This window comes from Equus przewalskii, chromosome 23, assembly GCF_037783145.1.
Source record: "Equus przewalskii isolate Varuska chromosome 23, EquPr2, whole genome shotgun sequence".
Classification (NCBI taxonomy): domain Eukaryota; kingdom Metazoa; phylum Chordata; class Mammalia; order Perissodactyla; family Equidae; genus Equus; species Equus przewalskii.
Genome location: NC_091853.1, coordinates 5,441,509 through 5,458,009, shown reverse-complemented (window position 1 = coordinate 5,458,009; position 16,501 = coordinate 5,441,509). Strand labels below are relative to the sequence as shown.

The 16,501-nt window shown below is 33.2% G+C and overlaps 1 protein-coding gene across 8 annotated transcripts in view; it reads left to right on the top strand.

Moving 5' to 3' along the window:
• KIFAP3 (kinesin associated protein 3) overlaps positions 1 to 16,501 on the top strand; it is a 176,194-nt gene that overhangs the window by 46,050 nt on the left and 113,643 nt on the right. For all 8 annotated transcript variants that reach the window (XM_070591042.1, XM_070591044.1, XM_070591043.1 and 5 more), the window contains 6 exons: positions 777 to 931; positions 3,076 to 3,131; positions 3,691 to 3,832; positions 11,897 to 11,996; positions 13,073 to 13,197; positions 15,653 to 15,751. In XM_070591042.1, coding sequence (XP_070447143.1) covers positions 777 to 931; positions 3,076 to 3,131; positions 3,691 to 3,832; positions 11,897 to 11,996; positions 13,073 to 13,197; positions 15,653 to 15,751 — 677 coding nt within the window. The remainder of the gene's footprint in view (positions 1 to 776; positions 932 to 3,075; positions 3,132 to 3,690; positions 3,833 to 11,896; positions 11,997 to 13,072; positions 13,198 to 15,652; positions 15,752 to 16,501) is intronic.

The window sequence follows — 16,501 nt, the reverse complement described above, 5'->3', positions numbered from 1 at the left end:
TTATGTTTCTCTTTTTGAAGCTAAGACTTGCGTGAGAGCATCTGCTTGAAAGAGTCTTTTGCCACCAGTTTGAGTCTTCACCCTGAACCTAATTTTATGTCTTCATAGCTCTCCCTGGTGCCATGATTCCGTGTAAATTGGCAATTGTTTCTAGATTCAGAACAACGTTCTCTTGTTGAGCTTCCAATGAATCTCCTGGACTAAATTTAAAAGGAGGGAGAAGCTGGTCTATTATTTTTTAATGTACTAACAAGTATAAAATATATTCAGTTGTTCCCCAGAATTCCTCATATAGGTCTTAAAATGTGTCTTGCCTTTTTTTCTTCTTCCTTCTATTTAATTTCCACCAGAATAACAGAATCTGAATACAATATCGATATTGTATCTTGGCACTAAGTAAAAAAATTAAATGCTTGTGAATATGGTCAAGAAAATGATTCATTTTTGGCAGTATGGATTCTCACATCCAATAATGACTAAAGACTTTATATATATTACATCAGAAATACTGTTTTAAAGCTAAATCTTTGAATATGCTGTCCTGCTTAGAAGAGTCAGATGTAGATTTTATTTTTCCTTTGTTATCTCATTTGTCTAGTTGAAAGAAAATCATTGCTTTGCATTTTTCTAAGCCTAATTATGTCTAATACTTCGTTATATTTTGCTAAAAGAGTCTATGTCAGGTGCATTTAAATGCTTTATAAATTATTTGAAAGACATTAAATTATCACTTACTTTAATAATACCTGAGTTGGAAAATTCTGATATGCTTGCAGCATTCGTCTTAAGAGTCTCAATGCCAACACAGATATAACTTCCCTGGCACGGAAGGTGGTTGAAGAATGTAAGCTCATTCATCCCTCGAAACTAAGTGAGGTAGAACAGCTGTTGTACTATCTACAGAACCGCCGTGATTCATTGTCAGGAAAAGGTAAGTAGAAGAATTCCTGACTTTTTAATGCAAAACCAGAGTTGTTTGACTATAGTTTGTGCTTTCAGTATTTGAATGGTGGGATTTTTTTTTGCCAGTGCTGTGAATAGCTAAATGAATGAAAAAATGAATAAATATAATAGTTTCCAACATTCAGGCTTTTATATTAGATGCTTCCACACAAAATGATCTGTTTCTGTTTCATACTGTGTGTTTGTGTGTGTGTATGTGTGTGTGTACAAATATGCTGAAATAAAGAATAAAAAAGCAAATGTCTGTCATAGTCATTCTAGAGTAATAAAAGGAGAGAATTTGGGGCAGAAAACCTGTTTTTGCTACCCCGACTAGATTTATATTTTCTAAATTTCCTATTGACATTTAATATAATTTGAATTTATTACTTAAGTATTTAAATGTTAAAATATGTCATATGCTTTAGACTATTCTAAAGATATGTTTTATGAATCTTTTTTAGAAAAATATTATATTTTCATTCCTCAACATCTCTATTGTTGCCATTCTTCTGTCTTTAGTTTCCTCATAAAAGAACCAAGCCATTGAAATATTAGAGCTAAGCAATTAATTATTTATAGAAGACATTTTCAAATACTCTAAACCAAAAATGAAACAAAATAAAAATACAGACATTTAAATGGAAGATTATCTCAGATTATTATGAATGGTTAGTTATTCTATTTCATAGTATTTATTATTTTATGTATCTTTCTTTCACCACGGGTGAGTTTTAAATATGGTGTCCTTGAAATCGCTTGTAAATGCTGAAGTTTTTTGGGTATTTTTGTGAGGAAGATTGTCGCTGAGCTAATATCTATGCCAATCTTCCTCTATTTTATATGGGATGCCACCACAGCATGGCTTGATGATTGGTGCTAGGTCCATGCCAAACGGTGCTAGGTCCATGCCCAGGATCCAAACTGGAGAACCCAGGGCCATGGAAGCAGAACATGTGAACCTAACCACTACGCCACCAGGCCAGCCCCTAAATAAATATTAACTTTTGATAACATATATGAAATGCTATATTATATTAAATATATACTTATTTTTTAAAAACTATTCCATTTTTAACTTTTTTACTTGATATTCACTATTTCAAAGCCAGAAATCTTGCCCTAAAAGTGATTGAAACAAAACAGTAATACTTATTTGATTATGTGATTTTTTTACCTTAAATGATTTTTTTCTTTGCTTCATTAAAACCACTGTCATAGTAAATTATCTGTTTGAGGCAAAATCTAGCTGTTGAGAAAGCATAACCTTATCTAAAATGGCTACCATCCTCTGAAAACAATCAGAGCTAATTCCTTTTACATGGAAAACATGTTTGCTAATTACAGAATCAAAATTTTGATACTACTCAAACTTATTTTGATGTACATGCATTGCTTAGGTTTTTCGACCCAAATCAGTGAAGTATTTTTGATAATATTTTTGTTAGAAAATGGAATTCTACTATGAATTAAATAATTCAGTAATGTGAATGGCTCAAAGTCGTATTCAGCACCTTTAGACACCTGTTTAATTTGTTTGAGAAGAGGTGAGGATTAAATTATCACAGACATTAAATATTTGCCTTTTAACTTATAATCCTAATTTTACTTGTTAAAAACATTAATTAGAAGCTGTTGTTTATTTTAGCTTTTAACTTTAACCCAGGTCATTTCTTTTCCTTTTCCTTTGTTAATTTTCATTTTAGTTTTTATATTATGTACTCAACTCATTCATTTTTCTTTTCTTTGCTTTGTCAGTTTTCTTGTTCCCACCTTAAATGTGAATTAGGAAGGGAAAGAAAGAATACTTAAAATAGACTATTTTGCTCCTTGTTGGCAAGTCTGGCTGTTTACATACCCAAAAAGTTAACCAAGGAGAAAGTTAAAATGGCTGCCTGATATAATTTTGGGATTATTTATAGAGTTTACTCATTTATACTGTCCTTGATATCCTCATTAGAACAGATGGATTATACATGAGCAATTTTTATACATTGGAAAAAAGTTTATTTCATAAACTATTCTGTTTTAAGATTCCCAGCTTAGCTAAAGTTAAACTCAGCTGCTGAAAATAAAAATTACCCAGAAACCCTGAAACCCTAGTTTTCATTAAAAAGTAATTTCTTTTTACAGAAAAAAAAGAAAAATCAAGCAAGCCTAAAGATCCACCTCCTTTTGAAGGAATGGAGGTAAGACTATATTCTTACCTAATAGAGAACTGATTGTAAAATGTTGCCTTTTACTATCACTAATTCATACAATTACATTAAATGGATGTGGAATTTTAAAAACGATTGAACTTAAAAGTGCTTGGAAAAGGTAGAAAATTAGTATTTAGTTGGTAAAGGCAAAAATTGTTGGGAGTGTTTTTCAGACAATTTATTTTGATAAAATAAGTTGTCAAATATTATAAATATTCTTATTGCGATATGTTTTGAAATAGTTTATTATAGTAGGTACAAATTATTTTGCATTACATTTAAGATACTTTCTATTGATAGACCATTTTTAGAGTTTGTGTGTGTCTCATTTTATCATATGGTTTATAACTACATTTGTGTTGGAGTCCTAGCACTCAAAGGTCTAATTTCCCTCTCTACAAAAAGAAGGCTTCCATGAGTCTTTTGAAAACTTGTGTAATTATTATAAAGGGTAATATATTGATCACAAAATATGATTCCTTTGACAGTGGCTCTCTTGAGCATTGTTGTTCTTTTAGAGGACTTCCTTCTTTTTCTTCTGTTTTAGATTGATGAAGTCGCTAACATTAATGACATGGATGAATACATTGAGTTATTATATGAAGATATTCCTGACAAGGTTCGGGGTTCTGCTTTGATTCTACAGCTTGCTCGAAATCCTGATAACTTGGAAGAACTACTATTGAATGGTGACTTATATCTCTAAATATTTAAAGTACAAAAATTATTATGAAATATGCTTTTTGAATTTATTATGATAGAGGAATAAGCTAAAATTATTTATACCAAATTTAGGAATGCACTTATTTCCCAGCTCTTTATTAGCTTCTTTCTTATTCAGATTTCTTAACATGAGAGCATAACATTTAAATATTCTTTGGAGAATTCACAAATCATTTAATTTAAACAAGGAAAATTAACGGTATTGTATCTTTTCTTCTAATCTGGAAGACTTTTTTTATTCTTTGAACTAGCGTACAATGTCAAACTTTTGACATTTGCACATGTGCCTATATGCTTTTATTAAATTAGTTAGAGTTCCAATGTTCGTTTTCTTTTAGGAGCACAGCAAAAGACATTAATCTTTATAATTTCATTTAGATTGGTTTGATGCCAGGTATTTGCTTTTGTTTCATTAAAAGTGCTAAGTAATATAGAAAAAGGAGGTAAAGTCCTCTTAAAATCTTTTTTTTCTCAGTAATACCACTAAAGAATTATTTTAAATGCATAGTTTTCTAAGTATACTTATGCCAGAAATAAAATATGGAGATGTCATTATTACCTGATTTCCATCACATAAGAAAAAATACCTTTTTCTCTCTTGTTCAGCTCATTTTATGGAGGCTGCACAGTGCACACCAATACTTTGTAGCTTGGTGCATATATCCAGAGATCTGTCCAGAGAGTCTTAGGACATTACCAATATTCCAGTTAGGAAATTTGTACATCTTAAGTATTTTTAAAATTATACAACTCATGGGCCCGGCCGCTGGCAGAGTGGTTAAAATTCCACACACTCCTCTTTGGTGGCCTGAGTTCACAGTTTCAGATCCTGAGCACAGACATACTTTCTTCAACAGTCACACTGTGGAAGTTTCCCACATCCAAAAAAATAGAGGAGGATTGGCACAGATGTTAGCCCAGGGCGAATATTCCTCAGCAAAAAAAATATATATATATAACTCATATATTAATATACTGTTTTAAAAGAAGTAGAATATTACAGATAAAACCCCCTTTGACCATTACTCTTTATTTTCTGTTAGGAGTTTGGAGTGCATTCTTTCAGATCTTTTTCATACTTTTACATATATATGTGTGTAGGTTTTTTTCCTGTATTAAAATATAGAATATTGCCTTACATGAATTTTTATGTCGTACTTCTTACTTGGTAAATTTTTTTCTTCATGCCGTAATGTTTTGAGATTACGTGCATATATATGCATATAATGTAATCAATTTTAAACTACTTTTTATTATTGTATTTTATGAAATTATATGTATTCTTCTAGCGTTTCCTCAATTGATCATCATTAACTTGTTTCTAGATTTTTCAGTACAGAATATTGTTTCAGTGAACATCTTTGTACCTATCTTCTTATATACACAAGCAAGGGTTTCTTTAGGATGTGTACACAAAGGTCATATAGAAATACATGTTATAATGTCTTAAGAGACATTGCTAAATTGCCCTCCAGAATGGTTGTACCACTCTATCCCCATAGCAACAGAATGTGAAAGTTGTCAAACTTTAAAATTTTTGCTATTGTATTATTGATAGTAAACAGCACCTTTTTGTTTTAAGTTGCATTTGCCTGATTCCTTATGAATTTGATCTATTCTCATGTCATTAGACTTTTGGAATTCCTACCCTATGCAGTTTATATTCATATCTTAAGTATTTCTATATATATATATATACACACACACATATATATGAGTGTATGTATATTTATATGTGAATATATATCCTTTCTCTTTTATATACATAAATATATACATTTATATATAGCATATTTATATTCTTTTTTTATGTACTTAGAAAGTTTCTCTCAATCTATTACTTCTCTTTTTTTGCATGATATATGTTTCCATCCTTTTACTTTCACCAAATTTTTGTCATTGAATCTAATATTCTGCTATAGAAAGCATGTAGTTGCATCACGTTTTTTTTAATCCATTCTGCCAATTTCTGCCTCTTGAATGGAGTGTTTAGTCTTTTTACCATTGATGTAATTACTCATAAAGTAGCATTGTCACCTGACATTTTGCATTTGTTTTCTGTCTTTTATCTTTTTTGTTCCTCAGTTTTTCTATTACTACTTTCTTTTATGTTAAATATATTTATGTTTAGTTTTTATCTACATATATTTAATACATTTATATTTATTGAACATCTTTTATGTTAAATATATTTTCTAGTATACTATTTTAATCCTCTTGTTCTTTTACTATGTTTTCCTGAATTATTTTCCTAATGGTTGTCCTGGGATTCCAGTTACCATCTTAAATTAAAATAATCTAGTTCAAATTAATACCAACTTAATTTTAACAGTAAGCAAAAACCTTTAACGGCAAAAACTTTGCTCCAATATCCTTCTATTTCCTCCCCACTCCTTTGTACTATTCTAGTCATACAAATTACATCTTTATACATTATCAGCCCATTAGCACAGTATTATACTTACTGATATATATATTTTTTAATCAGATAGAAGAAAAGAGTACAATTAGAATTATTTATACTGTCTTTTAAATTTATCTATATAGTTACCTTTGCTGGTGTTCTTTGTTTCTTTGTGTGAATTTAAGTTACTCTCCAGTATCCTTCCATTTCAGCCTGAAGGACTCCTTTTAAGTATTTTTCATAGAGAAGTTCTGCCATCAGCAAATTCTCTACATTTTGTTTACCTAGGAATGACTTAATTTTTTTTGGTGTTTGAAGGATGGTTTTGCTTGATATAGAATCTTGGTTGACAGTCTTCTTCTTTAAGCACTTTGAATGTCATCATGCTGTCTTCATGTATCTATGGTTTCTGTTGTTAAATCAGCTGTTAATCTTATTGAGGAGCCTGTGTACATATTGAGCTGCTTTTCTCTTGCTGCTTTCAACATTTTCTTTGCCTTTGGCTTTTGCCAGTTTGACTATGATGTTGTTAGGTGTTGATATCTTTGAGCTTATCTTGCTTGAAGTTTGTGGGGCTTCTTGAATGTGCAGATTAAGGTTTTTCATCAAACTTGAGAAGTTTTTGGCTATTATTTTGTTAAATAATCATTTAGTTCCTTTTCTGCTCTCCTCTTGGGACTCCCATTATGTTTATGTTAGTATGAGTTGGTGTTCCATAAGTCTTTGAGGCTCTGTTTATTTTTCATTCTTTTTTCTTTTTGTTCCTTAGACTGGATGATCTTCATTGACCTGCCTTTTTCATTTGTTGATTCTTTTTCTAGTTCACATCTGCTGTTAAGATTTCTAATAAATTTTTCATTTCAGATATTGTACTTTGCAACTCCAGAATTTCTATTTGGTTTATTTTTTATAGTTTGTATCTCTTTATTGGTATCGTTATTTGGTGAGACATATTTACAATAGCTGATTTAAAATCTTTGTCTCATAAGTTCAATGTCTGAGCTTCCTCATGGTCAGTTTCTATTGACTGCTCTTATTTCCTGATTATGGGATGTACTGTCCTTTTTCTTTGCATATCTTGTATTTTTTGTTGTTGTTGTTGTTGAAATAATATTGTGGCAACTTGGGAAATCAGATTCCCACTCCCTCTAGGGCTTGTTAGTTTTGCTGTTTGTTTGTTTAATGAGTTTCCTGGATTAATTCTATAAAGTGTGTTCTTTGTGCAGCTCCTGAAGCCTCTGCTCAGTTAGTTTAGTGATAGCTAATGTCTGAATAGAGATTTTCCTAAATGCCTGGCACTAAGTGCCCCAGCCTTTGCTGAGGTGCTCTTTGTGTGTGTGTTGGGGTATGTCCTCAGTGCTCAAGCAGGTAGTTTACAAGGCTTACCCTGCACTTCCTGCTTGTTCATTGCCCCAAGGTTGGCTAGAGGAGAGAGATTAGGTCCTTCTCTGATCTTTCCCTGGCATGTGCACATTCTTGCACATGTACATGGGCGTCTAGCTTCTCATGTTGGAGCTTTTTGAAGACCCTGTGATTATATAATTTCCCAGTTTTTCCTTTTAAAGTGTTTTTATCCGCCTCTTGTTAACTCCAGCTGACAAGGCTGCCACACAGAACTGCTATGTTACTACCAGTAGTTTTCAACAAATGCCCTGAGTGTAAGGCTGTCTTTACAGAGTAAGCTCTGACTCAGGTAAAGTACAGTCATGCACTGCATAATGACATTTCAGTCAATAACAGTCCACGTATACAATGGTGGTCCCATGAGATTATAATGAAGTTGAAAAATTCCTCTTGCCTAGTGACATCATAATGTCATAGCAAAACGTGTTACTCACTTGTTTGGGTGATGCTGGTGTAAACAAATCTGCGCTGCCAGTCTTGTAAAAGTATAGCACATACAATTATATACAATATATAATGCTTGATAATGATAAATGACTATGTTACTGGTTTATGTATACAGTATGCTATACTATTCTTTTTATGGTTATTTTATAGTGTACTCTTTCTACTTAGAAAGAAACATTTACCGTGAAATGGTATGCCGTGTTATTATGACAGCAGCCTCATACATCTCATGTTTACCACATCTTGATTGCATCATTTTCTCTCGTGCTTGATTTCGTCTTGCATTGTTTTGTTTGTCATGGCCCCTAAGTCTACAAAATCCACTGCTAATGTTGCCAGTAAGAGACCACACCAAGTGATTGACCTGGAAATGAAATTGAAAGTGATTGAGGACTACAAAGGTGGAAAATCAGTGATGGTTATTGCTCACCAGTCAGGTATGTCCCATTCCACCATAGCTATGATCTTGAAGAGCATGAACAAAGTAGTAGAAGCTGTTTAAGGATCTGTTTCAGTGAAGGCAGCAAGACTAACAAAAATTTGAGAAGGACCTTTATCAGACATGGAGAAATGTCTAATGACCTAGACTGAAGACCAGACACAGAAGTGTGTCCCTGTTAGCACCATGATGATCACAGCCAAAGCAAAAGATTTGTTTGCAATGTTGAAAGAAAAGGCTGGACCCAACTATGATGTTGAATTTACTACTATTTGTGGGTGGTTTAAACTCTTTAAGAATTGTTATTGTTATTCATTACGTAATGTGAAAGTGAGTAGTGAGTATGACCCAGCTTTTCTTTCAAGATGCCCTCCTGAATTGCTGTGCCAGCAAAATGGAAAAGTATTGTTTGGAGAATAACGTACCTTTGAAGATTTTGCTTATTGTTGATAATGCTCCTGGACATCCTCCTTTTATTGGTGATCTTCATCCCAATATCAAAGCAGTGTTTCTTCCTCCAAACACCACCTCTCTGATGCAACCAATGGATCAAGGAGTTCTGGCAGCTTTTAAGGCCTACTACCTGAGGAGGACCATTGCCCAGGCTATTGCTGCAACTAAGGAAGACACTGATGCAGTTCTGGAAGGACTGCAACATCTGTGACTGCATCAAGAACTTTGCTTGGGCTTGGGGTGATCTCACCAAGGAGTGTATGAATGGCATCTGGAAGAAGACACTCAGGAGGTTTGTCTATAACTTCAAAGGATTTGCCAAGGATGAAGAAGTTTCAGAAACCGGTGAGGCTGTGGTTGAGATAGCAAACAACTTTAACTTGGATGTGGATGCAGAGCACTTTGAGGAGCTCCTAGAGGTGGTTCCTGAGCAATTGAGTAGTGAGTTGTTGGAACTGGAACAGGAACACGTATCTGAAGAAGAGGCAAGAGGAAAGGAAACTGCTGGAGAAGGAAGAGAAGAACCCCCAAGAAAATTCACAGTGAAGGGTTTAAGAGAGCTTTTGCAGACCTCTGCAAGCTCCTTAAAAAGTTTGAAAATTTGCACCCCCGACACTTTTCATTAATAGAGAAGAATGGTCATGGTATATTATCAACTTATAAGCAAATCTGTGATGAAAAAAAAGAAACAAACCAAGCAAATCACCATGGACCTATTTCTGAAAAACGTGGCACCTCCTCAAGATGAGCCTCAGGCAGATCCTTCAGGAGATATTCCATAAGAAGGCATTGTTATCATAGGAGATGACGGCTCCATGCGTGTTATTGCCCCTGAGGACCTTGGAGATGGAAGGCAGTGATATTGATGATCCTGACCCTGTGTAGGCCTAGGCTAATGTGTGTGTTTATATCGTCATTTTTAACAAAAAAGTTTAAAAAGAAAAAAATTTTTTTAAGTAGTAAAAAGCTTATAGAGTAAGGATATAAAGAAAGAAAATATTTTTGTACAACTCTACAATGTGTGTCTTAAGCCAAGTTCTATTACAAAAGAGTTGAAAAGTTTAAAAAAATAAAAAACATATAAAGTAAAAATTTACAGAGCCAGCCCTGATGGCCTAGTGATTAACATTCAGCGTGCTCTGCTTTGGCAGCCCGGGTTCAGTTCCCAGGCGCAGAACTACACCACTTGTCTGTCAGTGCATGGTAAGTGCCCTATACAAGTGTAGCATTTTTTATCTTTTATGTCGTATTTTTATTGTACCTTTTCTATGTTTAGATACACAAATACCATTGTGTAATAATTGCCTACAGTATTCCGTACAGTAACATGCAATACAGGTTTGTAGCCTAGGAGCAATAGGCTGCCAGTATAACCTGTGTGTGTAGTAGGCTATACCATCTTGATTTGTGTAAGTACACTCTATGATGTTCACACAGTGACGAAATTGCCTGTGACGCATTTCTCAGAATGTATCCCATTGTTAAGTGATGCGAGACTGTAAAGACAGACCCTGGGAATGGAGCTTTCCAGCAAGCACCCAGATAAGTCAGCTAGTGACCATTCTCTGGAGTGGGATTTTAGGGAGTGATAACCTGTTCTGCCTTCAGAAAACTGAGATAAATGAAAGGAGTAAGATGAAATAAAATTTGGAAAATAGGTCAATAACCTATGCCTAAGTTCATGACATTACGGTACATCATTTTCAAAAGTATAGTCTAAGAAATACTGTTCCCTCTGTGTTATAGTGGTAAGTGCCTTTGGTAATACTGGATTAAACAAGGCCAAACCAGATTCTCTATTAAGAAGGACTTCTTGGAGCCTTTGCATGTTAGTGTACGTTGCCTACCTATTTACTTGCCTCCAGAATAATTTTGGAGTCAAGTATATGTTGTACCAGCACTCTGCATTGTGAATATGAATAACATCGTGAAATGTTATTATAAGATGTTTTTTAGTTTGTTTAACAAATGCCTTACTAAGGTGGATTAATAATATAGTGTATTCTTGTTTCATAATCTGGCCAGAAAGCTCAAATAAACTGAACATTTTCATTACCATAATAAATACTGGTAAGTGCAGTACACAAAGTACAGTAGGTCCTGGGTGCCTGTTAACGAGAGTTGAATTATGGTCTCTATATAACACACAGATATTTCGTTTAATTTTTTATTATTTTAAGAGTAGGTAAGCCATGTAACAACACAATTTGAAATTGGTCTCATTACTTTATGTTTACTTAATATATGGTAATTCTTGTTAATCGATTAATTGATTTTACCTTTCTCAAGATAAAACTCTAGCAAGAATGCTTATTATTCTATTCTGAAGCTAATTTTGTGAAAGATTTTTTATGTCTTTAGCATCAATTTACAATGATTAAAATATTAGAATTATTTTTCTGTGTATAAATTTTATTTGGTTATTAGTTTGCTTAATGGAGCTAGTACTAGCCTGCTAAACTGCTTGCTATTTTTTTAGACTTATTCTAGGTTTTTTACTTACTCACTAACGTTAAATCAGATGTTAAAAAAGAAAAAAATTGGTACAACAGTAACAAGATTACAAGTGGAAATGCAAATAAGAAATAAATCGTCTTTTTATTATTTTGTCACTATAACATACTTATTATGTTACTTTATCTGAATCATATTTTATTTTTCTCTTCATAGTTATCAACTTAAAGCTGCGTGTTAAGAGTTTTAAGTTAAACTTGTGTTTCAGTTTTGGAAAGAGTTTTCTGTGTTGGAAAGAAGCATCCTACTTTTTTGTCCCAGTTCTATCTTAGCTTTGTTATTTACTAATAAGTAGACGTTTAAAACCAATCACCCTTTGTACCAGACGCAAGACAAATGATCATTTTTGTATGTCTCCTTTTTCTTTAGAAACTGCCCTTGGTGCACTAGCAAGAGTCCTGAGAGAAGACTGGAAGCAAAGTGTTGAGTTAGCTACAAACATAATTTACATCTTTTTTTGCTTTTCCAGGTAAGTGTAAAAATTAGGAAAAACAAGTGCTAGTCTACATCTGTTTCTCTCTGTCTGTCATTGGCTTAGATTATAGATCACTAGTTCGCTTGATCTTCCTGTGTGTCTGCCCATGCTCTGCCTCTCAACTCTTCTTCTATTTCCCATTCTCTGTCCTCTCTGTTGTTCTTTCATTCAGTCTACACTCACTCATGTATGTACATGTGCACACACACAGTAGGGTAGTATAATGGTTTAGAGCTTAAAAGTGTGTGCACTGTAAGTAATCTGTCTGGCTTTGAATCCAAGTCCTGCTGTTTATTAGCTGTGTGATCTTGGTTACATTACTTAACTTCTCTGTGCCTCAGTTTCTTTATTTGTAAACTGTGGATAAAGTAGTAGCATCCTCTTCGGATAGTTTTTAGAATAAAACCTGACCCAGAGTAAGTGCCAGTAAATGTTCATTTATACACACACATGCATACACACATGTATGTGTGTACAAACACATATCTGTTATGTAGCATATATATTATGTATACATATATATTCTTTGGACAGATGTTTCTTGAAACATTGTGAAAAGTTTCTAGCGAATTCCTAGAGAATTACTTGCCTCTATTCTAAAAATGTGCTAGCACTGGCAAATAAATATTTACTGAACAAATACGTGGATGAATGATTTGTTTAGGAAACATATGCAAAACCTGATTACTAATACTTTACTAGTTTATTCTCTGGTATGAGTTTTATTCAATAATAGAATTGTTATATTCTTAGTTTTGTTAGACAGTAGTCTGAAAACTTATTTTGAGAGTATTTGAATAGATAACATGGTGGCTAATTACAAAAAGTGTGTTTTATTTAATTTCTAACTTAAAAATAATTGCTCTTCAGGTAACAGTAGTATGTTAAAATATAGCTAAAGTAAGCTTATAATTTCAAGTCTTCCTAGTATACTTTTGGTGTATTCATTTATTGAAATATGTATATCAAATTTATTTTCTACAATGTTTGTGCCAGTGTTTACCCATAACAAATTTCCTGAACCCGGAGAAGTATTCCTTTGAATACATACTAAAATTTCTTCTTTAAAGCTTTTCTCAGTTTCATGGACTTATCACTCACTATAAAATTGGAGCTCTATGTATGAATATTATTGATCATGAATTAAAAAGACATGAGCTTTGGCAAGAAGAACTTTCTAAGAAGAAGAAAGCTGATATCCTTTTAGAATGGCATTTCATCCTACTGTTGTTGCCTGTTGTTATAACCTTTGATGGATTGAGATGGTTTTGTTCTTTTTTTATTTCTTTTTGCCATTCACATTTCTTGGAAAAATGCAAGAAAGTGTTGAAGGTTAAGATGAAGATTGAAACTATCAGAATGAATATAGATTGATGTATACTTTTTATCTCTTTCCAACTTTAATTAATTGATAAGATGGGGGTGGACAGATAGTAGTGTCCTGGATAACTGAACTGGTAAGTCTCTAAGTGGGTACACCATTATATCCCCTAAGATCTTTTGATTAGCTGAAGTCTGGCTCACCATTGTTGCTTATGTAGTTCTGTCTATGTAATGAGGTGACTGATTGGAATAGGTGTGATTTTGGTGATGAACATAGTTTTAAATTCTACTTTTCTAAATAAGCCCAAAAATGCTTTTCTTAATGCATACAAATTTGAGAGGCCTGCAGAATGATAGAACCTGTGAAAGGAACCTTGAAAATTATCTGTTTTAACCTATCTTTCAATACAGGAATCTTTTCTACAGATTCCCTTACAAATGGGTTATTTAGTCTCTTCTTTAACAGTGTCACTGATTATTGATTTAGTTCATTCTGTGGCTTGGGATTCTATTTATTATAATGTTCTTTTGCTTAGTGTATTAAAATCCACTTCCCATTAACTTCTATCCCTTGGTTCTAATCTTGCGTACTGAAGTAATATAGAATAAGGATATTCTCTTCAACATCACTTTTCTTATATTTGGAGGTATTTACCATATTGCCTCTACAACTGAATTCTTCTAGATTTAAGGCCCTGGCTTATTCATATCTGTTCTTATATGACGTAGTTTGCAGATCAACAAGCCATGCTAGTAATGTTTCTTTGGACCCAATATTTATTGATCTCTTTAAAAAGGAAAGATATTATTCCTGTTGTGCTGAATATCATGTTTTTTACTTCCCATTCATTGATCCCCAAGACACTATAGAAATGCACCTGCACACACACACAAGCTTAGACTTTTCTTAATTAGAATCTTTCCAGATTTAGAAATTTTCTGTGTATGCTGTAAGCTTCTGACGTCTAGATTGGTATTGACTTAAACTACATAGGTAACTCAGTTAATCCTGGAGACTTCAGATTTTTCCTAGAGTCCCAAGTCTCATGAATGTACCCAAAATTCATTTAAACTGGGTGGGTACAGAGAGAACCGCTAATAGAACTTTTAGCAATAGTTAATTTATACTTTGTTATTGTTTGGTGACAAGAACTGATATTTTAGGACATACCGTATTCCTATAAATGTCAGACACAATTGATTATAAGATACATCATTATTTATGAACCACTCTGAAAGGAAAAAAATGCTTCCAATTAAATTATGACAGATCATGGTTTATAAGACACATCCAAACTCTGGAGATGCTTAGGTGTGGGAAAAACATGTCTTAGAATCAATAGATTACAATAATTGAAAAAATATAAAAATGACCTATCAGAATTCTGTTCCTTTCTCCTGAATTATTACTATTTTAGTAAGTCTTAAGTTTCCGTGCATTTTGATGCAAGTAGCATTCAACAAGGAGATTAGTTTTGAGTGCTTGGGGATCCTGAAGTCAGACTGAAGTAACGTGTTATTTCTTTTTGTAATTTTTTTTTGAGGAAGATTAGCCCTGAGCTAACTGCTGCCAATCCTCCTCTTTTTGCTGAGGAAGACTGGCCCTGAGCTAACATCTGTGCCCATCTTCCTCTACTTTATATGTGGGATGCCTACCACAGCATGGCTTGCCAAGCGGTGCCATGTCCACACCAAGGATCCCAACCAGTGAACCCCAGGCCGCCGAAGCAGAACATGTGCACTTAACCGCTGTGCCACCCGGCCGGCCCCAAGTATCATGTTATTTCTGCAGGTGTCCAGGGAATTATTTGGGGCTGTAAGTTGTAATTATAAAATTTTGTTTACCTCTAACTTTGAGATATTTCTCTTTTGGCATCCAGTCTGAAGACGATGCTAAAAAGTTTTAGATCTAATCCACATCTATTGAATATTCTGGGCATCTGTCTGAAGTGGAATTCAGTATTCCTATTAACTAAATCATTCTCTAAGGTAGTAATCTTTTTGGTTCGTGGACCCACTTGATAATCTGTTAAAAGTTAGAGACTCATTCACATACATAAAATATTTCCATACAGTTTCCGAGGATTCAGGTATTTAGTGAAGCCCAAACATGTGTTCACCCAAGGACTCCAAGCACATCCTTGGACCCTTGGTTAAAAAGTCCTGTTATAACACAATTATTATGCAGAAGAGAGTATTTTAAACTGTTGGTTAGGAAAAATAAGTGGATAGCATTGCACATGAAATTTAGTAGTGCTGTTATTCGTAATGTTTTTCAGTAGGTTTTCTTTGCTTCAATGAGTATGGATGATCCTTAACTTGCTTACTTGATGAAGACCCTGAAAACCAAACGTTGAGGAAAGATTATGAAAAAACCTTTAAAAAATACCAGGGGCTTGTGGTAAAACAGGAACAGCTCTTACGAGGTAGGAATTCCTAAGCAATCAGAAAAGAAATGAAGTGCTTACTCTACATTTTTGTTCCATTGTTTGTCAGATTGGTAAAGCTAATAAGAGAATAATTGAACGTTCTGTAAATTTTAATGTGCTACACATTCTTCTATCTTTAACATGGGTAATAATGTTTTAAATTTCATTCCACTATTTTTCCACCAACAGGCCCCATTCAGCTCTTACATGTATATATGCTTGTAATTTATTTACTCAGATATGATTTTTTAATCCAATGTGTGACCTTTTCAATAATAAGAATCTTTCCTCAAACCCTAATAACTTATATAGTGAATTATTTTATTGCTTTCCTAGAAAATTGATGGAAAAAATTTCAAAATATTTCTATTATTTAATTAAAAAAATAGTGTCTTCTTTCTGGGGTTTATTGAGAGATTTAAAAGTTCGATAATATGGTTTCTCATTGATAAGATGGAAAATCTTATGAAGGTGAGAATGAGGTGGAGCTTCTAAGTATGCATTCAATTCCTGCTTTGTAGTTGACTATTTTTCCAGCTTTGTTAGATGTGATTGACATATAACACTGTGTAAATTTAACATGTACAATGTTATAATTTGATCTATATTATCACCTATCATATATATGTGATATATATGGTAATTTTGCAATATATGCGTAATTATCCATTGTAATTACACATACATTGCAAAATTACCACAATAAGGTTAGTTAGCACATTCTTTACCTCACATAATTACCATTTT